The following is a 25,654-nucleotide window of genomic DNA, read 5'->3' as shown; positions in this document are numbered from 1 at the left end:
TCTAATTGGTTGCAGTGGGGCAAGACTGATTGTCTGGGACAGTTCTTTACTCAGATACTTTGATTAATGAGGCCCACGGTGTGTTACCACTTATAAAGTTTATAGCAATGGATTTGTTGTTTGCTATAGTCTGGTAATATCTGGAAAAGCCATTCCAATATGATTTCATAAGACTTTCTTTTGAAGTTGGAAAATCTATTAAAAGCAAAATCATACTGCGCTAAATAGGATTTTGGCATTGTACAAGGTCTGCAAGGAACAGTGTCAGTCTTCTAATAAGAAACTTTGCCCAGATATTAGAAACTAAATTTAGTTAAAAAAATGGTTTATTGTTTTGACATTTTGACCTTGAGTAGTATTTTTCAGTGGGCTAAAAGGCCAACTGGGGGGGGGGGGGGGGTTACCATTTGTTAAGTGAAGTGAATACTCATAAAAAAAGGTTTTGATTATCATTAATATATTTTAGATTATATACCCTAGTAAAGCTCTCCAGCCTCCACTTGCTGTCATTTCATGTAGAATTGCTTTTTGCTTCTCCAACTTTTACCTTCAGCTACTGTTTGGGGTATGATATTTTGGCTAGGTATCTTTTCTGTTTGGTCTTTTCTGTTTTCTGTTTGGTCTTTTCTAATCTCTAAGGCTTTATCTCAAGTTACCACGGGTTGCAGGAATAAAAATCTCTCAATTTACCCCATCAACACAGTCGGCGTTAATGGGGGAATCCCTCCCACAGAGCCGTCCCTGTCGGGAGAGCACAGTCATTGTTGCTAGCGGCTATAATAACCGATAGCAATAATCGCATGTAAAATCCAACAGGCTGGTTGTACCCAAGTTGATCGATCGATCAGCTTGGGTATATTCAGCCTGCCCATACATGGTTCGAATCTTGGTCGATCCCTGCTAAACCAGCCGAGATTTGAACCATCTATGGCCAGTGCCATTGCATCTCAGCAATTTTAGTCATATGTAAGTTACCCTCTTCTGTGAATTTAACTCATTTAACAATACGTTTTCTTAGCACATTTTCGCCTCTTTATTTCCCTATTCATAATATTTTTTCAGGGAAAAACATGTTTCCTCTATTTGTGTGTGAGAGTGGCTGGACATACAATCTTTTTCTTTGTCTCCAACAAAGAGCATCTCTGTCCTGCTGAGCTTTGAGCCACCTGCTGAGTCAAATCCAGGGGCTCCATATTGAACTTTAGCTAAGGTTCACATTACTTGCTTTCTGGAAAGAATGAATTTTTGGTCCCTTTTTAGGCTTTGGAAATGACTTTGGGTTGCTGTGAGTTCCATGCTTAGAATTTGGTGTTGACAATTATTTTGCCTTGCTGTGTGCTGAGATGTCTAATGATGAGCAGGAGCTTCAAATATATTGTTGGTCGTTCATGATCAGACCATATCTTCTTATAAACCTCTTTAGGAAGCAATGATTTTGCTAAGGAATGTACAGTATATGACCATTAAATTGTAACGCCACCCTTGTTGTGGAAAAATAAATGATCTTTCAGGTCAACTAAATACAGACGGGATTTAGCAATTGTTATTGCACAGTTTACCAGCTGCCGTTCTGTTAAGATTGTCACATACTCTTCCTTCCCACACACACACTTTTTCTCTTCTATTTTTCTCTTGATCTTTTCTTGGTTTGTCTTTGTTCATGTTAACCCTAGTGCAATTGGGGGTCACCCTCAAGAACAATTTTTATTAGAAATTGGAAATAACCAATGCCATATCAGAGCCTTAATAAACAGGGAAGATACTGAACAAAAAGTATAAAAATATACTCTTATTAGCTAAAGACATCAGTGGAACTGCAATCTTATTTGTGTATGATATATCATTTTTCCTGAGAAAAGCTATTCAGCCATCACTGGTATATATACTTTGAACATTTTACTTTCCTTTTTCTTGTTTGCCAAAGAAACTCTTCAGTGCAGGACACAATATATTACTATACTAGAACACTGTAGGTCGAGCATAAAGAGAAGCTGCAGCTAATTCCCACATCAGTGCCAACATGTAGAAGCTGCATTTTGAATGTGAACTTTGAGGATAGTAAACGCTGAGGCCAAAATGGGATGAATACATTTAATTTTGGAGGAAATACCAAATTGGGCAGGGGTAGGAATGCGTTCCAAAATCCCACAGAGTTTGTAATGTTTGTTGTAAAACATTTGTTTAGGCTACATCAGGGCTCAAAATTTCAAGTCCTGAGCCACTAGCCAGGTCTTAAAAGTTACTCGCCACCAGTTGCCCCACCCAACCCCTCCCCTGCCCTGCCCCTAAACACGCCCTCATAAATGATCTCATGAAATTACATTGCTAAATGTTTTATGCAGAATGAAGTTCCAAAATTAAATATTAACAACAACTTTAACAATATTAACATAAAGCATATCAGTATCTATCAGTGCAGCCTCACTGTGCCCATCAAATGCAGCCTCCCTGTGCCCATCAAATGCAGCCTCCCTGTGCCCATCAAATGCAGCCTCGCTGTGCCCATCAAATGCAGCCTCGCTGTGCCCATCAAATGCAGCCTCGCTGTGCCCATCAAATGCAGCCTCGCTGTGCCCATCAAATGCAGCCTTGCTGTGCCCATCAAATGCAGCCTCGCTGTGCCCATCAAATGCAGCCTTGCTGTGCCCATCAAATGCAGCCTTACTGTGCCCATCAAATGCAGCCTCACTGTGCCCATCAAATGCAGCCTCACTGTGCCCATCAAATGCAGCCTCACTGTGCCCATCAAATGCAGCCTCACTGTGCCCATCAAATGCAGCCTCACTGTGCCCATCAATACAGCCTCACTGTGTCCATCAATGCAGCCTCACTGTGTCCATCAATGCAGCCTCACTGTGCCCATCAATGCAGCCTCACTGTGCCCATCAATGCAGCCTCACTGTGCCCATCAATGCAGCCTCACTGTGCCCATCAATGCAGCCTCACTGTGCCTATAAATGTAGCCTCACTGTGCCCATAAATGTAGCCTCACTGTGCCCATAAATGTAGCCTCACTGTGCCCATAAATGTAGCCTCACTGTGCCCATAAATGTAGCTCGCTGTGCCCATAAATGTAGCCTCACTGTGCACATACATGCAGCTCACTGTGCCCATAAATGTAGCTCACTGTGCCCATAAATGTAGCCACACTGTGCCCATACATGTAGCCTCACTGTGTCCATACATGTAGCCTCACTGTGCCCATACATGTAGCCTCACTGTGCCCATACATGTAGCTCACTGTGCCCATACATGTAGCTCACTGTGCCCATAAATGTAGCTCACTGTGCCCATAAATGTAGCTCACTGTGCCCATAAATGTAGCTCACTGTGCCCATAAATGTAGCTCACTGTGCCCATAAATGTAGCTCACTGTGCCCATAAATGTAGCTCACTGTGCCCATAAATGTAGCTCACTGTGCCTAATAAATGTAGCCACACTGTGCCCATAAATGTAGCTCACTGTGCCCATAAATGTAGCTCACTGTACCCATAAATGTGGCCTCACTGTGCCCATAAATATTGCTCACTGTGCCCATAAATACTGCTCACTGTGCCCATAAATACTGCTCACTGTGCCCATAAATACTGCTCACTGTGTCCATAAATACTGCTCACTGTGTCCATAAATGCTGCCCACTGTGTCCATAAATACTGCTCACTGTGCCCATAAATGTAGCCTCACTGTGCCCATAAATGTAGCCTCACTGTGTCCATAAATGTAGCCTCACTGTGTCCATAAATGTAGCCTCACTGTGTCCATAAATGTAGCCTCACTGTGTCCATAAATGTAGCCTCACTGTGTCCATAAATGTAGCCTCACTGTGCCCATACATGTAGCCTCACTGTGCCCATACATGTAGCCTCACTGTGCCCATACATGTAGCCTCACTGTGCCCATACATGTAGCCTCACTGTGCCCATACATGTAGCCTCACTGTGCCCATACATGTAGCCTCACTGTGCCCATACATGTAGCCTCACTGTGCCCATAAATGTAGCCTCACTCTGCCCATAAATACTGCTCACTGTGCCCACAAATACTGCTCACTGTGCCCATAAATGTAGCCTTACTGCGCCCATCATCAATACAGACTCGGTGTGTGTCATGGAGCTGGGTCTGTGTTCGGCGTCGCTGTAGCAAGGTCCCACCCCCCTAGACCGGCTCGTGTGATAGGCGGAACACTGATTTAATCTACTATCATACGAGCCGGTCTAGGGGGGGCAGGACCTTGCTACAGCACCGCCGAACACAGAACACCGGCTCTGTAACACACAGCCTGCATCTCCGTTACACACAAGAGGAAGAGAGAGGGAGGGGAGCGCTGCAGCCTCCACTTAAAGCGGCCCCAGTTCAGTCCGGTCCTGCCGCTCTGTGTCCTCCAGCTAACAGCTTCTGGCAGAAGCAGTGCAGGCTTTTTTACAGGACATCAGAGCGGCGGGGGGGGGGGGGTCTGATGTCCTGTAAAAAAGCCTGCACTGCTTCTGCCAGAAGCGATCAGCCAGGAAGCTGTCAGCCTGGTCCACCCCTGCACCTCACTCGCCCTGCACTAAATTCTACTCACAAAATGCGAGCAGGCGCGTAGAATTTTTGAGGGTTGGGCTACGTAGTGCTTAGCTTGTCTCCTTTCTGTCCTCTGTAATATGACACTATGTAGACTAAACATTCCATAATACTTACTTTGCAAAGATTTTAAGCAGATCTGAAACTAGGCCCTATAAGTGTGTTCAGACTGCATAAGCCCTGTATCCTGCTATGACTTATGCTGTCCAGGGTGCTCTGCAGCACCCTATAATCATAAGATAAACTAATGCCTTAGAGATAGAAAATTGCAAGCAAGCACATTCTAATGTATGCATCCACTACATTAAATATTAAACGGGAATATAAACCTACACAGCACTGCAAAAAGAAATCTGGCCACTCTGCAGAAAGATCATCTTAAGTTGGTGCTGGACACTTTTTCTAAACCGCTGGCATTAAGCACTAAGTAAGAGATGCCAAGTGTTGTAAAAGTAACAAAATCAACACTTGTAAAAGGCTGTGCTGTTTCGCCAACAGGATACTGCATATTTTTAAGTCCTACATATTTTATATTATGACTTTTCCTGGAAATGCAGAGCTGTCAGTGTGGAAGTACTATGTTTAAAATGCAAAAGTTTTACTTTTACATCCTTTCCTGTGTACAGATATACACATGTTATCCAAGTATAAATGGCTTTCCTCAAGTTAGTTATTTCATGGTATATACTGTAAACTGAAGAACAGGTGGCCATATATCGCCTGCTGTTTGCAAGCTATGTGCCCATTTCAAGTATCTATCTGGTGTAGATTGGGTTGTCCAGGGCCTAGTGAGCAATAAGGAAAGATTCAAAACATTGTACGCTTTCATTATTGTGCACAGATTTTTCAACATGTTGGAAAAGCCTAGTGATTAAGCACCAATTGTTCTCTGGAAAGAGGCAGTGGAGCTTTAATGAGTAAGTAATAATTAATTGAAAGTCATATGATCACACTCGCTGCCACATCTGAATCTATTGCAAAACTAGAAGAAAAAATGTATGTTGGACTTTACTTGCATGACAGAGTATGAATGTTATATAAAAAAAAAAATCAAGTTTATTACAAAAATGTTAAAACTGCAATAATGTAAAAGATTTCTTGGGTATACATAACAATAAGAATAGTGCTATCAGTCATATGTTGTATTAAAGTGGATGTAAAACCGATTCATGAAATTTGAGCTGGGCACATATATCTGCAGTGTTTTGTTATCTCTCTTCAAAACACTATGTCCTGTAGCTGTCTCCTGCCCCATTCTTCTGTTATCAGCTTGATAAGTCCTGACAAGTTCTCTATCACATATGATAAAAGCAGCCTGGGTTTTGTGTTTGGGAGGATGCTATAAATAGATTAGCAGAGCCCTTAACTATTCAACGATCAGCTCTGAAAGTCTTTACCTATGAGGAGAGGGGGTGTGTGCCTTTCCTCCAATCAGCTGTCTTGGCTATATGCCCAGGCTTCACTGCAGTGCTAACCAGGAAGAGAAAATCTAACAGGATGTGCACTTTCTAAACCATATATAAAGATGAAGACAGCAGATATACATGTAAAACTTATGTAGGGAGATTTGTTTCATCCTTGTGTATCATCTGAGGCTGTTCACATCACTGGGTATATGTGAGGGTTTACATCCACTCTAACTAACTGCCGAATCATATTACTTGATGCAGGCAAGTTCTCCTAATATTAGGTTATGGTCATCATTCCTCATGGGTCAACATGTTTCTCATTTAAGCTTCCACAGGACTCATGAAGATGACTGCAGCTGCAATAACTATACAAAAGAAAACACAAATTTTATAATCATACATAAATAATTATTGGTTGCCAGTATCATTTGCATCAAACATACATAGGCCACACCTTGGCTATAGCGTACAACCACAGAACACTCCCTAGCAATAAGAAGGACCAACTAAATGGCGACAAAATAATCCTCAAATACCTATACAGGAAAATGTAGGTTGTTGGTTGATTTAGGTACATACACATTTTTTCTGTATAGGTGTTTGAGGATTATTTGGTCGCCATTTAGTCGGCCCTTCTTACTGCCCCGGTGCATCACGCTATATGTAATACGATTCTGCAGTCGGTTACTACAGCATATGTCAAGCAGCACTGTTCCTCTTGCTATGTATACCCAAGAACTTTTTTATATTATTGCTGTTTTAACATTTTTGTAATATTTTTTTTTTTTAATAATATGCATACTCTGTCATGCCAGTAAAGTCCAAGATACATTTTTTCTCAGGCTCTTTTCACATCTACAGTATGTGATGCGGGAACGTGTGCAACATCGCATGCCTTCCCTTAGAACATAAAAATGTGCTATGCTGTCACAGTGTGGTGCCTATCATTCTAATGGCACCCCAAACATAACAGCCAATACACATGCCCTAAATTGTACCACAATGTTGATGTTGTTTTAAAAACAGGCGCCCATACTTGTTTTCTGCGTTTAGCATAGTTAGGGCAGACCATTAAAATGAATAAGCGTCCCTAAACGCATTGCGCAAAAACATATACACACTGTCGCACCTGCGGGTAGCAGTAAAGCGGGTTTGGTTTTCTCCCTTGGAACCATAATACTAATACTGAAAAACAGCTTCCAGCAGTCTAGTGTGTCTGTTATGCAATGCTAATATATTAGCAGGTGGACTACACTGATTGCTGGGAGTAGTGTTATTAATGCAGTAGTAGCTATTAAGCTGCATTGGCTCCAGCTCCTACTGTAAGCACTAACTGATGTGGTTTTTTTTTTAATTTGAAAAAAAACTGTGTTTTTAATAGGCACTCAATCTTTCCATTTATGCCAGTGGGTTTGACCAGTGTAGGCTGCCACTGTGGCCTAAGCACTAATGCATGGTCATCTCCTTCTGAAAACAGGAAACCTTTATCTTAACCATCTACTACCAGGGTGCTGGTGTGTATTACATACCTACATCTATTTTTCTTGCAGCGAAATGTTAAGACCTCAGATCAGCCCCAATACCTGCGCCTTCACACCTCAGATAAGCCCCAATTCCTGCAGCTTCACACCTCAGCTAAGCCCCAATTCCTGCAACTTCACACCTCAGATGAGCCCCAATGCCTGCACCTTTACACCTCAAATAAGCCCACAGATCAGACCTGATTCCTTTACCTATGCACCTCAAATCAACCCTAGTTTCTGTACCATCACCATCACACCATTACATGCATACCCGCTGCAGCTAGCAGTTCCACTTAGAGAAGGAAGAGGATAGGCATGGATCGGCTTCTGAACATCATACACTGACATCTGCACTGACCAGTGAGTCTACATTAGTATTGAGAGGAAGGGCCAGCACCTGACTGTGAGGGAAGTTGTGGAGGTGCAAGGCAGGTGCAGAAGGTCAGGGCGGGCTTTGTAATTGATGTTCACTTTGTAGCTAAGCTTTCCCCCCTGCTGTGTTCACACCTTACTACTTTGTGTATCTGTATGGCTCATTGAGAGTTGCCACTCTGTGAGTATCCACTTGTAAACAATTTTAACATTCATTAAATGTCTCTGGTAATGCATGCGCGCGCCTTCCTTTTGTTTTGTTTTTTTAGTCTTTATCGGATTACCCCATCTGAGGAGGGCAGCATCCGCCTAGTCTTGAAACACTGATGTCCTTGTTGCTTTTTACTATAGAAGACCTTTTAGCGCTGGAAGTGACTGTTTGTTTTTTTTTGTTTTTCATTTGTAATTGACGTACTAGTGAGCTGTTAGCTACAGCTTATTGCAGTGGTGCTTTGAAGTGCCAGTAAAAAAGATGTGTGTCCGCTGAAGCACACATGCCATATATTGTTGACCTCTGGTCTATTGCCTTAAATTAGAGAGATCCTATCTAACCGTGCAGTGAAATAATCTTCACGCTGCAACCACGGTGCAGCACCGCTAAGTAGGAAGATGAAACTGCATATTTAATGAAAACATGTGGTAACCCCAATATTAATTTAACTACAATAAATCCAAAGAATCACGTTTTTTTTAAATATTCACACAACAAGGTTATTTATATTAAGCTGAACCCTTTCATATGGTAAAAAGGCTATAGTTTCCTTTTCAAATATGTAAGCATCTCCTGCTTTGCCTATAATTTACAGTATGTCTCTATCACCCCACCTTGTTTCTTTCTTAGCTCTTGTGTCTCTTTATCGGTTTACAGTGTGTACTTTTTTATTTCAGGTGGAAAATGCCAAGAAACTTTCCAATATTCAGATTTCACGGTTGACTGACGACATCTCCGCTTTGCAAACAGTATGTAGATCTATGTTGAGTGTGTCAATTATTTCTTTACTTTTTCACTCCATACATTTATTTACCGCGGAAAACATACACACATACTGTATCTGTGCCATATACAAAATATGTATATATATTTGCAACTCGAGAAAAGTCACTTTTTTTTTAATTGCCTTAACAATATTGATGAATTTAATGTTTTAAACATTTACATAACTTCTATAGATTTTCTTTTAAATACAGCTAAAAAAGGTTCTTGCAAACTTGCAAATTACTCATTTAAATTAAAAGTGATTCTCCATGTTAGTTTTGTCTAAAATGTGATATTTTCAAGGCAGGCTAAATAGGTCTATAGTCAGTGTGACTCCTTATCATTCAGTACTGCTTAGTGCTCATTAAACACAAATAGTACCATTTAACACTTAAGGGATAATTTGAGAAATGACTGTAAATTCTGTGGATAAAAGTGTTTTCCTTTTCCTTTCATTTACTATAGTGTGAATAGTTGGGCCATTTAGAATCTTGCAAGATAATTTCAATCATCATGCAGCTTCTAAAGAAGCTATTCCCCTAGGATAAAAATATCCCCGAAAACACAGGCAGAAATCATTGCTTCTGACTTTAACCATGGAACCATGCATAGTCTTAATGTCAACTTACTCTTGAGTTACAGTAGTCACAAATTTATAGTTTTTTTTCCATACTGTAATATTCTGCAACGGTTATCTCACAATTATCAGAAATTGACCAAAGTACGTCAAAATATATTAAAGTTATCCTGCGGTCATGTTAAAATATGTAAACAGACAGCAGACTCACTATTTCTGTGTGCAAGTGTTGCAGATAAGTGATTCCACAAGGCTAGTAAGCATGTAGTAGATTTGCTTTCATCAAGGGTTACCAAAGTTTAAACCTTTAAAAAAGTAATCAATATAGCCACTAAGGAAAGGAGGGACGATGTCATTGTGACCAAGAAAACTATAAAAATTGACTTACCTCCAGATATCAGATTTCCAGTATGAGTTTTCACAGCTGCTCTCAAGAGATTGCTAGATAGCTGTGATATGAGAGAGGGGGCAATAAAAAGCTTACAACAGTCTTTATGCATAGCTACTATTAGATGGGATTGGAAGAGGAATGGCAAAGATTACTATAAATAAACTTGTTGGAACAGACTGTATATTATATGGTTAAAAGTGCCTTTTGTTTAATAGGAATGTGGTGAGAAGCAAAGTCTTATAGAACGTCTTTTAAGAGAGAAGCGAGCTGCAGAGGAAGAGCTGGAGAAGGTAAGACAGAATGGCAGCGGGGTATCGGGCGCTGGAACGCCTCCCGCGTTCCGCTGTCGGCACTGAAAGAGTGACTGTACTGTGGGTAGGGTTATCTTCGGGGGCCTGGGGAGAGAGAGAGGCATGTGAAAGTGTATAATCAGGTAAGAGGGATGGGGGGGGTTAAAACTTGACTGTCATGCCCAGCAACGTGGGGAAGATTATGGGGAAATAACTTTCACTGCCACTGACCACCAGTGCAGGGGGATGGAGGTGGAATTAAGCTTCACTGCCAGTAGCCATACATGTGAGAGAGAGATATAATTTCACTGCCACTGACTACCAATGACGGGGGGTTAACTTTCACTGCCACTTACCCCCGGGGGGGGGGGAATGGGGTTGGGGGGGTTAGATTTGACTGACACCAATGCGTGGGCTTATTGTGCCCACTGACACCAATGCGTGGGCTTATTGTGCCCACTGACACCAATGCGTGGGCTTATTGTGCCCACTGACACCAATGCGTGGGCTTATTGTGCCCACTGACACCAATGCGTGGGCTTATTGTGCCCACTGACACCAATGCGTGGGCTTATTGTGCCCACTGACACCAATGCGTGGGCTTATTGTACAGAGAGAGAGAGAGAGGTGCAGATTGTTTAAAAGAAGTGCAACCGCCATAAATGCTTTATTTAATTCCCCCATGAGTTTTTTTTTTTTTTTTTCAGCAATGGAAAACCATAATGGAAGGTTACTTGACTACTGCCTTTATAGCTTTTCTGGGGGTTGTTTGTATTACTGATTTAGGGAAGTTAGCTTGTAAGTTTTTGCACTGTTCTGTATGGTTTGAAAATGAAAGATAGCCATGAAATACATGTACATGCTGCTGTTTCAAATCAATGCCATTCATTTTGAAAACATTAAGTGTAACAACAGTTCACTTTTTTCATTTTTGTGGCATTCTTTAAATAATTTTGCTAGTTTTGTGAGTTTTTAAAGATGTACAGTTTTGTTTACCAAGTTTAGGCTTTTTTGTGCCATCTGTTTACTTGTGTGCAGGGTATACTTTTGTGTCTTTTTGGCTTTTGGCTTTTTGACTTGGCCCGTATCCAGAAAATACATTTCAATCACTCATGGTGATCTAGTGTCAAAACCATCCAATCTCTTGTTGCAGGTGTATCAAGAAGGCCGAGGGAATGAAAAAGATTATAGGAAGCTAGAAGAACTACAACAGCGATGTCTTATTGCAGAACGCTGTAAAGATGACCTCCAGATAAGCCTGCGTGTAGTACAAAAGAAAATAAAACAACTGGAACTGAAGTGAGCAAACCCATTTTACCATCAATTATAGCTGAAAAAAGCCAAGTGCTGTAAAAGCTTTTTGAGATATCTATGTAGATTACTGTCCTACAGGGAATTGTACGTACATCATTTTGAGATAGGGCCACATGTTGGCTAATTTTACTTTTCAGCTGTGCATTCAACATATGGAAAATGTCTTGAAAAGTACAGGCTCTATATCCTGTGATTTTGTAAAATACAGCTACAGTCTGTGCACATTTGTTGTACAGATTTACTGTAAAGCCGTTGGAATGTGTATGTTTAAAATCATTTTATTAACAGTTTTAGCATATTTATAAATGTTTTCACACAACTTTCATCCTAAATTTATACATTTTTCTAGTTGGATTCAGTTGGAAAAGTTGTCAATCCAGGGTGAAAGTTGTGTGAATCATGTGAGAAAACATTTATAAATAGACCTCTAGATTTCAGTAGAAATACTATAATGTTATGTTCTCCATTCTGTTTTTATTTTTGTTCTTCTATCCTAGTAAAGCAGCTTTTTCTTAAGGCTGAATTTACACTGAATGGACAGCTGCTGAAAAGGTAAACAGCAGCGATTTACCCTCCAGCAGCAGTCCGTTCCGACTGCGGTAGAGTGTGGTGCGTGCCTTTTTTTAAAAAACTTTATTGCAGTGCACAATAGTGTTACTTCGTTCATGTTGCTGTACAGCATTGTGATGCACTGCACTGCTTTATGTGATCAGGTATGGTGCACTGCGCTAAAATACATGCATTTCATAGCAGCTTGGGGGTGCGTTGCAGTGTTAACAGGACACACAGAAAACAATTGTTTTCTGTTTGTCCTAACAGTAAACACTAGATAATAGTAATACAAAATGCAGCATGATTAAATAAACATTCAGTTGTTCCTTTCCAGAAACTGTTTATAGAAGAAGAATTGTTCAGAGTATATATAAGCCCAATCACTGAAATCTCACATTAGCTTTAACAAGTTAAAGGGTACCTCCATTTTTGTGTGAAAAAAATATTGCAAATAAAAAAAAACAAAAAAAAATTGCATATGCAGTTGCGACACAAGCCATATTGTAATTTATTGTTTTTAAAAAATGATGTTACCTTTTTTGTTTTTTAAGAAGCATAACCCATGCAGGGGTACAACATATCAGACATAACATCAAGACATGGGCAAAAAAACATATGCACAGGTAACTTTTGAAGAATGAATGTCCACTGAGCGACCTAAGGATGCAAGCCGTGGGTCCACATATGTCGCCTGGGCCCAAGGGCCGATAAAGGGAGCCCATGTGTCAGGCGCACTAGTTTGCGCCAAGGGGGAAAGTGCGTATAGGTCTACTGGACACCCCGAACGGGGGTTGGGATGAGTGACTTGAAGTGGAGAGGGATAAGAGGGAGCTTATCCAGTAGAACGGCTCAGTGAGAAAAACGTAAAAAGATTGATCTGGCGGCAGTAACCGCAAGTCAACAAAAATGCCCTAGGTCCGGGGACTTAAGGTCGCACTATAGTAAGAGAGGACCTAGGATGGCCAAGTGTCCAGCCTCAGCATCAAAAGGTTGGGGAATTACATAGCGGACCTTAGGAAAGACCCAAACTGTTCAAATGCAGGGTGGGGGCTCTATAAGACCACCAAGGTGACCACACTTTAAGAAATTTAGAGTGAGAATCATGAAGGATGCTAGATATTTTTTCATTGATCATGAGGTCAGTCAAAATGCTCTTCACCATGGCAAACAGAACAGAAGGTTTCTTCCGGTCTCCAGAAATTGTCTGTTTGGCAGCTATGAATAGGTAAGAGGCTAACTTTTGTTGGTAAGAGAACAATCCTTGTATCGGGCAGTGCAGTAAAGCTACATTAGCATATTTGCGGATATGTATGTGGAACAAGGAATAGAGGAGCCCAAACACCCTGGACAAGAACCCTGTTAGACGGGGGCAGGACCACCAAGTGTGGACAACGTCTTCTTGTTGGCCACAACCCCTTAAACAGGGTCGCTGTAGGAAGGATTTGAACTCACTATTTGGTTTGGGACCCAATACCATCTATGGAGAACCTTGTATGCAGCTTCTAGGGTGGCCGTGTTGAAGATTACATCCATACCCTGCCATACCCAGCCATACACTGCAATACCCAGCCATACTCTGCAATACTTGGTGATATCCAGCCATACTCTGCCATACCCAGTCATACTCTGCAATACCCTGCCATGCTCAGCCATGCTCGGCCATGCTCGGCCATGCTTGGCCATACTCTGCCATGCTTGGCCATACTCTGCCATGCTCAGCCATACTTGGCTGTACTCGGCTTCTGTATGTGGCCAGGCTGTGGAAGTCTCACACATGTGGTATCACCGTACTCAGGAGGAGTAGGAGAATCTATTTTGGGGTGTCATTTTTGGTATGTACATGCTATGTGTTAGAAATGTTGTATAAATGGACAACTTTGTGTTAAAAAAAAAATGCGTTTTAACCACTTCCCTCCCGCCGGCCGTTATATGACGTCTTTGACTTTGTGCGGGGATATCTGAATGATGCCTGCAGCTACAGGCATCATTCAGATATCAGCTTTTTCAGTCGGCGATTCCCTACACCATAAGAATGATCATAGCAGCTGTTCTGCTGCTTGATCGTTCTTACGGGAGGCGAGAGGTGACGTTCCCCCCCCTCCCGCCGCCCTCCGGTGCTTCTACCGACTCACCGCTACGGTCGAAGCCAGGATCGTTTTTTTCTGTTTTTGATTTCAGGCTTCCCAGCCTAGAGGTGAGATGTGGGGTCTTATTGACCCCATATCTCACTGTAAAGAGGACCAGTCATGCCACATTAATATTACAAGGGATGTTTACATTCCTTGTAATAGGAATAAAAGTATTCAAAAAATGTATTTTTTGGAAAAAGTGTCAAACTTAAATAAAGTAAAATGAACAATAAAATTTTTTTTTTTAAAGCGTCCCTGTCCCCGTGTGCTCGCATGCAGCAGCGAGCGCATACGTAAGTCCCGCCCACATATGAAAACGGTGTTCAAACCACACATGTGAGGTATCACTGCGAATGTTAGAGTGAGAGCAATAATTTTGGCTCTAGACCTCCTCTGTAACTCAAAACATGTAACCAGTAAAAATTTTTAAAGCGTCGCCTATGGGGATTTTTAAGTAGCGAAGTTTGGCGCCATTCCACAAGCGTGTGCAATTTTGAAGGGTGACATGTTAGGTATCTATTTACTCTGCGTAACTTCATCTTTCACACTATGCAAAAACATTGGGCTAACTTCACTGTTTTGTTTTTTAAAGCACAAAACTGTTTTTTGTTTTTTTTAAAAACACGTTCGAAAAATTGCTGCGCAAATACCGTACGAGATAAAAAGTTGCAATGACCGCCATTGTATTCTCTAGGGTCTTTGCTAAAAAATATATATAATGTTTTGGGGTTCTATGTAATTTTCTAGCAAATAAATGATTTTTTACATGTAGGAGAGAAATGTCAGAATTGGCCTGGGTGCTCCAGAACGCCTAAAGGTGCTCCCTGCATGTTGGGCCTCTGTATGTGGCCACGCTGTGTAAAAGTCTCACACGTGGTATCACCGTACTCGGGAGTAATAGCAGAATGTGTTTTGGGGTGTAATTTGTGGTATCCATATGCTGTGTGTGAGAAATAACCTGCTAATATGACAATTTTGTGAAGAAAAAAAAGAAAAAAAAAATCTTAATTTTTGCAAAGAATTGTGGGAAAAAATGACAACTTCAAAAAACTCACCATGCATCTTTATAAATACCTTGGAATGTCTTCTTTCCAAAAACGGGGTGATTTGGGGGGTATTTGTACTTTTCTGGCATGTTAGGGTCTCAAGAAATTAGATGGGCCGTCCGTACTTCAGGTGTGATCAATTTTCAGATATTGGCACCATAGCTTGTGGACTCTATAATTTTCACAAAGACCAAATAATATGCACCAATTTGTACTTATTTTTTTACCAAAGATATGTAGCAGTATAAATTTTGGCCAAAATTTATGAAGAAAAATTACTAATTTGTTAAATTTTATAACAGAAACAAAGAAAAAATTATTTTTTTACAGAATTTTCAGACTTTTTCTTTTATAGCACAAAAAATAAAACGCCCAATGGTGATTAAATACCACCAAAAGAAAGCTCTATTTGTGTGAAAAAAAGGACAAAAATTTCATATGGTTACAGTGTTGTATGACTGAGTAATTGTCATTCAAAATGTGAGAGCACCAAAAGCTGAAAATTCGTCTGGTTAGGAAGGGGGTTTAAGTGCCCAGTGGTCAAGTGGTTAGTTTTCTTTTTTTTTCACCTGGTGATGTGGCCAGTAACACACCTCCAGTATTAGAGTGCCTACACCCAGGATGAAGGCGCAACATAGACATCTTTTGACAGCAGCATTGTCAGTCTAGGAGGAGGGGAATGTTGGATGCACTAGCCGATTTATTTACACTAAAAAACTGAAGCCAAATTCCACCCACTACTTTATAAGCAGTTATAGCAAACTTTTTTTTTTCCTTTTGGAAAAAAGGTTTTACATAACTAAATAAAAGCTGATCATTGTAAGCACATGTGATGTTTCTTGGCTTGTCTCAACCCTCTACGGCTATATCTGCAGGACAGCTTGTTCTGCTAAAAACCAAAGAGTTATTGACAGGATCCTCAGGTGAAAATGAAAGAAAGCCTAAAAAAGAAAGCTAATGCAGCCATCACACCTAAGAATTGGAAAGCTGCAATATAATAAATACTTGCTTTTGGGTTTATTACTGCTTTAATACAGCTCTATAATTGTTAAAATATCAAAAAATTTACTTTTTTAATGCAGGCAGTAAATACATGATTTTGACTTTGTATCGGTCTTTTGCAATCCCTGTGCAACAACTCAAGGAGCCAATCAGTTCAGACAAGCAGCATGCTGCTAGGAGAAAGCAGAGTGAGAGGGAGATGAATGCATCACTGTGCTGCTTCCCCTTCACTGTCCAGTCACAGTATGAGTGCTGGTCCATGACCGCAAGGAATTGGGTTGAGTGAAACTGGCTGTTATACATCTAAAAGACTGAGGACATTTTAGTGGCTAAAAAAAAAGTATTGGGCATGGGGGGAGGTTGTGGATATCCGCTTTCGATTTATAATATAGTAGTATGGCACAAAATATGTTTGTTTTTTTGTTTTTTTTTCTTTTTTCTTAACAGAGTTGTAAAAAATCCTATGCATTAGAGTGAAAAAACTTCTGTCACTGACCGGCCCCTCAGCCTCCCCCCCCTGTTTTACTTACCTGAGTCCTGTAATTCCCACACCGGAGACGCGCTCTTCCCCTCTGCCCGTTATCTCGGCTCTTGATTGGATAGATTGATAGCAGCGCAGCCATTGGCTCCCGCTGCTGTCAATCAAATCCAATAACGCGGGCGCAGGGGTGGGGGGGGCAAGTCTGGCATTCGAGTTTATGGATGCAAATGCTGGACTCTGGAGCGCACCCGCAAGGTAACCCCGGGGGAGAGCGCTTCTCCTAGAGGGTTGTACGATGCGGGGTGGAGCTACCAGCGCCGCCGGGGGACCCTAGAAGTCGAAGATCGGGGCCACTCTGTGCAAAACGAACTGCACAGTGGAGGTAAGTATGACATGTTTGTTATTTTAAAAAAAACGAAGCCTTCCAATCACTTTAATCTTTAAATTGACAATTCTTTAATTTTGTGATTGGGGATTCGCTTTAAATGTATTCACAGTTCTTTTTCCTTACCATTATTTCATGTATTTTGTCTATAGTGTAGAGAGGTTTGACCTCCAGATCACATTTTAATGGAATTCCACAATTTTTCCTAGGCTATACACTTAATGCATTTGGGCTCCAAACCATGTAGAGGTCATAGTGTCAGTAATAGACTAGGATTTGCAGTTTGGTAACATTAGTATGTCAAATGTCAGAACATGTGCACAGCAGCAGATCACAATTAGCTGCTAGTTTCCCTTTTTACAGATCATTACAAATCTGAATAAATCACTTTTTTGCATAGGTCAGTGAAACTTTATTATAGCAAAGCTATCATTAAATTTCACACTTTGGTAGTACATGTCAGTATTGTTAAATCATAGCATTATTTTTAGTAAAAAAAGAATTCTTGCATGGGTAAAATTGCTACTTTTCGAAGTTTCTGTTGTAAAATTTTGCAAAAAAATAATCTTTCTTCATAAATTTAGGTCAAAATGTATTCTGCTACATTTCTTTGGTAAAACTAACACAAGCCAGTATACAGTGCATTCAGTGTTTCATTTTTTTCAATTTTGTTATGTTGCAGCCTAATACTATAGTTTACATTTTTTTTTCTCATTAATCTACACTCAGCACTCCATTACGTCAATGTGAAAACAGGATTTTAGAAATGTCTGAATTTTATTAAAAAGTAAAAACTGAAATATCACATGTACTTAAAGTGGTTGTAAAGGTTTGTTTAAAAATTTTTTAAAGTATGTCATACTTACCTCGAGTGGCCCCAGATACTCCTCTTCTGGGGTCCCTCCGCGGCGATCCTGGCTCCTCCTCTTCTCGAGTGCCCCATCGGAGAAGCGCTCTCCTTCGTAGACACCCGTGCGGGCACGCTCCCGTGTCCTGCTGCTGCGTTCGTAGACATAGACACCAGGTTTTCGCCCGCGTCATTGGATTTGATTGACAGTAGCGGGAGCCAATGGCTGCGCTGCTATCAATCTATCCAATCAGGACAAAAGACACCGTCCGGAGTTGGTGTGCTCATTCCCTTCGTGGGAATTACAGGGCTCAGTTAAGTATAAGGGGGGCTCGGGGTCGCTGCTACAGCACAGGAGGTTTTTCACCTTAATGCTTTTTATGCAACGGCAAGGGTTTACAACCCCTTTAAAGTGGCGTTCCACCCAAAAGTGGAACTTCCGCTTATCTGTAACCCCCCCTCCGGTGGCACCTTTCAGGGCCTCAGCATAGTCCCTCGGAAATTCGGCCCCCTCCTCCTTCCTCCGCCTCCGGGCCAATTAGAAAGCGCAGCAAGCTTCGCGCATGCGCAGTAGGGAACCGGCTATGAAGCCAAAAGGCTTCACTGCCGGTTTTCCTTACCAGTAATGGCTGTGGCAGCACCCTACAGCTGATCCGAAAATTGGCTTGGGTGCTGACATCGCGGGAACCCTGGACAGGTAAGTGTCCTAATATTAAAAGTCAGCAGTTACAGTATTTGTCGGGGGCGGGACACCTCTTTAACTACTTCCCACCTATAGCAGAATGATGGCCGGGCGGTGTTTCAGTTATCCTGACTGGGCGTCATATGTCCAGCAGGATAACAGGACAACATTGCGGCGATCGGTGGTGTGGTGTGTCAGTCTGACACACCGATACACCGATCTCGGTAAAGAGCATCTGATGGAGGCTCTTTACCACGTGATCAGCTGTGTCCAATCACGGCTGATCAAGGTGTAAACAGGAGGAGCCGTTGATTGGCTTCTCCTCACTCGCGTCTGACAGACATGTTGAGGAGAGCCGATCGGCTGCTCTGCTGACGGGGGGTCTGTGCTGATTGTTTATCAGCGCAGCCCCCCCCCTCGAATGCCCGCCCACAACCACCAGGATGCTGCCAGGACCACCGGGGATGGCCACCACACTGGACCACCAGGTATGCCACCCTAGACCACCAGGGATATGCCAATCAGTGCCCAGGCAGCTGCCAATCAGTGGCAATTAAAAATGCCTGCCAGTGCCACCAGTGATGCCTATCAGTGCCCATCAGTGCCGCCTATCAGTACCCAGCAGTGCCGTCTATCAGTGCCACCCATAAGTACCCATCAGTGCAGCCTTTCAGTGCCAATTAGTGCCGCCTATAAATGCCCATCAGTGCTGCATATCAGTGCCATCTCATTGGTGCCACCTCATAGGTGCCGCCTTATCAGTGCCCATCAGTGAAGGAGAAAACTTGCTTATTTACAAAATTTTATAACAGAAACAAAGAAAAACTTTTTTTTTTTTTTAATTCTTGGTCTTTTTTTATTGCTTTAGCAAAAAATAAAAACCGCAGAGGTGATCAAATACCACCAACAGAAAGCTCTATTTGTGGGAACAAAATGATAACAATTTAGTTTGGGTACAGTGTAGCATGACCACGCAATTGTCATTTAAAAAGTGACAGCGCTGAAAGCTGAAAATTGGCTTGGGCAGGAAGGGGGTGTAAGTGCCCTGTATAGAGGTGGTTAAAGAGGAGAACCAGTCTCCTGTTTAAAAAGTGAGCAGCTATAAAAACTGCCAATCCAGCAGTGTGCTGACCATTTTCATCTCCCATCGTCTGTCCCTGGCATTGGCGTGTTAACTGTGGGCATCCAGCTGTGACAGCTTACGGCTTCACAACCGGGTGCCCACTGTGCATGTGTGAGCCGCACTGCACATTGTGAATGGTCCCGTAGTCTTCAGGGACCTGTCACGTGTCCCAGAAAACTGCGAGGGGGTATGGGAATTTCTGTTTAGGCGATCGGAGCAGAAGTGGGAGCTGGTACCTGTCAAAATCATATTTTTGGTAAAAAAAATCTCAATAAGCGTATATTGATTGGTTTGCGCAAAAGTTATTGCATCTACAAAATATGGGAATATTTATTTATTTTTTCTTACTAGTAATGGCGGTGATCAGCGATTTTTAGCTGCGACATTGCGGAGGACACCAAGTCGAACACCTAACTGACACTTTTTGGGGACTAGTGACTTACAGTGATCAGTGCTAAAAATATGCACTGTTACTGTACTGACACTGGCAGGAAAGGGGTTACCTCAGGGGCGATCAAAGGGTTAAATGTGTCCCTAGGGGATGCTTGCTAATTGTGTGGGGGTTGGTCTGACTGGGTGCAGACAGAGATCCTTGTTCCTGCTACTCTATCTTCTCCCCTGTCAGAATGGCGATCTGCCTCTCTTGGGAATGATCGCAGATGGCCGGCAGACATCGAGTCCGCCGGACCCACTGATTGGCTCCCCTTCTGCCCCCAGGGGCTATTCCATTGATATTGAGCAATAGAGCTGACCTGCTGCAGTACATGTACGTTAAGTGGTTAAAGGGGAACTTTAGGCCCTTTTCACACTTGTGCGACTTGTCCTGTGACTTGGGACTACCAAGTTGCATGACAAGTCATACCCCATGATTTCCAATGAGTACCATTCATATCTGTGCGTCTTCAAGTCGCAACGACTTCAAAGTAGTCCCGGCACTACTTTGGTCCGACTTTGATGCGTCTTGAGGTCCATAGACCTCAAGATTACACAGGCATTGCTTCAAGTCGCGTCAAAGTCGTGGTAAAATCGCGTGCCTTTCAAGTCGCACAAATGTGAAAAAAGCCCAAAGTTTTCAAACCCTTTACTCAGAACTTTGTTAAAGCACATTTGGCAGCAGTTGCAGCCTCAAATCTTTTTGGGTATGATGCAACAAGCTTAGCACACCTAGATTGGGGGATTTTCTGGCATTCTTCTTTGCAAATCCTCTCAAGCTCACTCAGGTTGTATGGGGACCGTCGGTGGACAGCCGTTTTCAGGTCTCTCCAGAGATATCCAATAGGGTTCAAGTCAGGGCTCTGGCTGGGCCACTTCAGGACCTTCACAGAGTTGTCCCTAAGCCACTCCTGTGTTGTCTTGTGCTTAGGATCTTTGTCATGTTGGAAGGTGAACCTTCAACCCAGTCTGAGGTCCTGAGCAATATGGAACAGGTTTTCATTGAGGATATCTCTGTATGATTCAGCTTTCCCTCAGCCCCGACCAGTTTCCCAGTCCCTGCTGCTGGAAAACACCTCCCACAGCATGATGCTGCCATCACCATGCTTCACTGCTTGAATTCCTCTATATATAACGTTTAGAATTGAGGCCAAGCAGTTTGATTGTTTCATTAGGGAATCTTGTCCCTGACAGTCTGAGAGTCCTTCAGGTGCTTTGTGGCAAACTCAAAGTAGGCTTTCATGTGTTTTGCAGTAAACAATTCTATCATGAATGGACACCATGTGATTGGACTCAGTGGTCACAGATCGCGTTGCTGTGCTCCAACAGAAGGACCCGTATATCCTTGAGGAATAACAGAGCCCCAGAGTGCATTGTTTACTCCGGAAGCGGTTAAGGTTTTTCACCTTAATGCATTCTCAGCATTAATATAAAAAACCTTTCATGTTCAGCTCCCCCAACTCCCCAAATACTTATCTGAGCCTGACCTCTATCCAGCGCTGCTCTTTCTCTCCTCACAGGACATGGAGGCAGCAGCAAGAGCTATTATCAATCAAATCCTGTGAGAAAGGAGCGGGGGCAGGGCCGAGTGTCAATAGACGCACACAGCCTGGCTTGGAATCGAGCCCACACATCTGCCTTCATAGCAAGTGCTTATCTATGAGGGCAAACGGAGAAAAGGAGAAGCGGGCAGCACAGATGACCCCAGAAGAGTAGGTTTGGGGCCACTCTGTGCAAAACCATTGCACAAAACATGAATAATATGTTTGTTATTTTATTTTTATTTTTTTTAGATTATAACTTTAAAATCACTTTAAATAGAAACACATTTGGTGATGTACAACGTATTAACGTACACTGATATTTTGTATGCCAAGCCAAAATTTTCCACATCTGTTTGTATGTATATATGATTATATGTATGTACAGTATATGTATGCGTTTGTAGCCTTTATTGTTAGTAGATATTGTATCTCCAGTATTATAACATTGTGTACACACCTTTGCTTGCTGTAGAATATTTTATTTACAAAAATAACGTGATTAGTGACAGGAGAAAAATAACTATGATTACACCATCATTTACAGCCTGCTGTTTATGATTCTTATCCATTTTATGCGACTCTCTTCATTTTTCTACTGTAGATTTTTTTTTTTTTTTTTTTTATCAGCCCTTTCTGCTTTCTATCTGCATAAATCTATATGTAATGCTTAGTTTCTGAAAAGTTGTGATTGCAGTTACAATTGTAATTCTCCAAAGGGCATATTTTTCTGTCTGGATCCAGACTACCTAAAGAGCGCCGCAGTTTGGATCAGATGCAAATCAGCGCTTACACATTTAAGCTATTGTTCCATGCACTGAATTAGTAACTGCAAGATGACAATATTACATTCTGATTTCACTTGCAGTCACTTTTGATTAACGCATTATTCCTAGGCAGAACACATGGATCACAGCCTGCTGATCGGTGCCATTTAGGAGAATAGGTTCAGTCTGTGTTTTGTCTTGAAGTGTGCTGACTGAAAAGCAATGCATATTGAAATGATGCAAATTACTTTGAAGGAAGTTTTTCCCTCTGTAAAATGAACCCTAGTTTGCTGGCAGTTTGAAATTATGCTTGCCAATGTGAAAGGTTTTTGGCCATATATTGAATTGGTAATAGAAATGTTTAATGGTTTTTGTATATATTTTCTGTAATTATTATGGTCGTAACTTAAAGCCCAACTCTGGCATTGAAAAAAAAAAGCCACTAGGTTTTGCCCTGTCTCCTTTGTTTTAAAAACAGACCACAGTGGCTAGTACTCTGGGAGGAGTGCTCTATGAATTCTTTATGTATTAATTGTTTATCTATAAAACAAGGTCTTATTGTCTGCATATAGTAGAAAACGGTTAATAAACCTTAAAGTGATACCAAACAAACACTGTTTCATTTACATTATCCCTTCTCTTTCTGTATGTGGATGATGGCGCTGTAATTATTTTAATTAAAAAAAAAAAACATCTAAGTATCTTTTTCCTAATTGATAAACAGGTGTAACATGACCCAGCTCTTTCCCAGCCTGTCTGCAGGGATAACATAAGCAGGAGGAGCATCTAGTCTTCTGCTGCTGGTCACATGTTCAAAAAAAACAGCCTTTGGAATATAGAGTAAAAATAAATTTCAGTAAACTGTTTTAAATTGGCATACAAATATATATCTGAATGAAATCTGTATTATTTTGTAGAAATAACATGGTGTGGGCGGATTTCTGCCAGTCATAAGGTGTCCCCCCACTGCTCAGCCTGTGTCTTGTAATAAAAGGGAGGTGAAGCCACCATTAATCTACATGTAATATCCTACACGTATTTTGCTTAGCTGTTAGTGGGCATGGGGGAGGGAGGGAGTGGGCTGTCATTTACCACTGTGTATACACCCACATGTGTGACTCTATGTGGGCTGCTCAGATGTGATAGGGAAGAAATGCTCAGCATAGAAACTCACTGAAAGCTGAGCATGTGCAGCGTAGCCACCACAGCTGCAAAATCCCTAGCTGAATCGGGGACTTGGACAGAAGGTAGAGATGAATAGCAGGATCAACCAGGTTTTCTGCAGAATACTGAAATGAATCTCATAGTGACTAAGTAAGTATGAACAGCATGTAATAAAGCATTTATTGATAGTTCTTTTTTTGTGATGTGGGTTTAGTGACACTTTAATTGAAAAAAAATTATAAACTTGAAAACAAAATATTACTGACCCAAACTTATTGTTTGCTTCACAACAAGCTTCTTGTTTTCCTTATGTAGGATACTTATAGGACATAAACAACACTTCAATAAATTCAATAAATCCCTAACAACACTTTTATCTTGGTATGGCCCTATAAATGGCCTGCACCAGAGTCAAATCCCTGTCGCCTGCTCTCTCCCGGAATTTGACTGCAGACAGTGGCCAATAGCATCTGCCTACTGCCTGCTGTCAATCACAAGGGAAGCAGACCTCCACTCGCCCAGTGTGAAAACTCCCCGTTGCTGTGTTGTTTGTGTGACAGCTGCTGCGGTAGGAGGAAGCGCAGCTGTACTAAAGGTGGGGTGTTCGTATTGACACTATGGTTTCAGTGCACCTCCACATGCTGTGCATTCCCCAGATTCATGTACAACAGGTACATGAATCTCTTGCCTTTACTTACATTTGTCAGAATTTTCAAGGTTTTCGTAGAGGGCCTGCCTGATTGCATACAAATTGAAACTCTCCTGTCACATTGGAGTGACAGGAGAGGCGCTATTTTTAGAGTTATAGCACCTGTAATGTGCCTCAGTGTGAAAGGGGTCTAACTTCTATTGTCAACTCAAAGTGTGGAATTTTCTTTTACTTTCACTTTCGATGATAGTGGTAAACAGGGCAACTAGAGAGGGTGAATCTCCCTAGCGAGGGCACAGACCGCAATATAAAAACTGGCAGGTGTTCTAATCCCTCTTCACACTAAGACTTAAAAAAAAAAATAAAAGTTTTGTATTTAGTTATACTTTACCATGTCTAGATGATCCATATGCTATAAGTTGATTTTTTTTTTTTTTTAATTCAGATCCGCGTAAAATATTGCCTATCTTTACCCATCATTTATCCAAACCTTTGAATGATTTCTGGTTGAGTGCTGATTTAGAAAATATTAATAATTTTTTTTTGTCAAAGTATGTATCTCAGGTTATGCTAATTGCACTAACAGACTGCACAATGACTGCCAAATAGCTAACATTGAAAAGTGCCTGTACTTTTTAATAAATCCTCCTCTTATGCACACAGGTACCTGTCAGTAGCATCAGGTACTTGATGAAACCCAGACCTCTCTGGCTTAAAGAAGAATTAGAATCTAGAATCTGAGGGCTCCTTGGGGTGACTGAAAGAGGACTTTCTTAAAGCTGAACACTGGGCCTAGAAGAGGAGTTGGCCTATTTTTTCTGTGTTGCAGTTCAGTAACACTTGCAGCTCTTCTCCGGCCCCCAAACTGATTGGACAGTGAAAGGAGAAGCAGCGGACTGATAAGCTCACCTCTCTGTCACCCTTCTCTGTCCTCCTATTAGCATGCTCCTTGCACTGCAGCACAACTGAGTAGATCCTTGTATTGCTTGTCCCTTCTCCAGTCTGAGTTCTTGTTGTACAAAGATGTCAAAAGGCTGATGCCAAGTCAAATTTAGGTACTTTTAATGCTCACATTTAGGAATATATGTTTTAATAATGTATTAAGAGATATGGAACTGCATTAACTTGTGTTTTTATATCTGCCCGGTGTTCAGCTTTAATAATATACTAAGTACAGACACCGTGGGGGAGATTTACTAAACCTGGTGCACACAGAATCTGGTGCAGCTGTACATAGTGCATACTTCCCAACTTTCAAACTTGAGAATGAGGGACACTTGAGGGAGGGAGAGACCTGTGGCACACTATGCATGCTGCGGCAAAAAGTGGCTGTGGTCAAACTTCACAGTGGGAGAGGCTTAAATGGCATGGTTAACCAAAACCCAGGCTTTGCATATGTACTGGAGGGTGTTTTGGGAAGAGAGAGGGCTAGAAGGTG

The 25,654-nt window shown here is 41.7% G+C and overlaps 1 protein-coding gene across 1 annotated transcript in view; it reads left to right on the top strand.

The window, feature by feature from the left end:
- The window catches only part of SCLT1 (sodium channel and clathrin linker 1), a 238,260-nt gene that overhangs the window by 173,024 nt on the left and 39,582 nt on the right, over window positions 1–25,654 (top strand). Inside the window, exons 15-17 of the mRNA XM_073603794.1 lie at window positions 8,757–8,828; window positions 10,028–10,102; window positions 11,256–11,401. Coding sequence (XP_073459895.1) covers window positions 8,757–8,828; window positions 10,028–10,102; window positions 11,256–11,401 — 293 coding nt within the window. The remainder of the gene's footprint in view (window positions 1–8,756; window positions 8,829–10,027; window positions 10,103–11,255; window positions 11,402–25,654) is intronic.

Source organism: Aquarana catesbeiana, linkage group LG01 (assembly GCF_042186555.1).
Source record: "Aquarana catesbeiana isolate 2022-GZ linkage group LG01, ASM4218655v1, whole genome shotgun sequence".
Taxonomy (NCBI): Eukaryota; Metazoa; Chordata; class Amphibia; order Anura; family Ranidae; genus Aquarana; species Aquarana catesbeiana.
The sequence above is the reverse complement of the archived record's forward strand: the minus strand, read 5'-3'. Positions and strand labels throughout refer to the sequence as shown.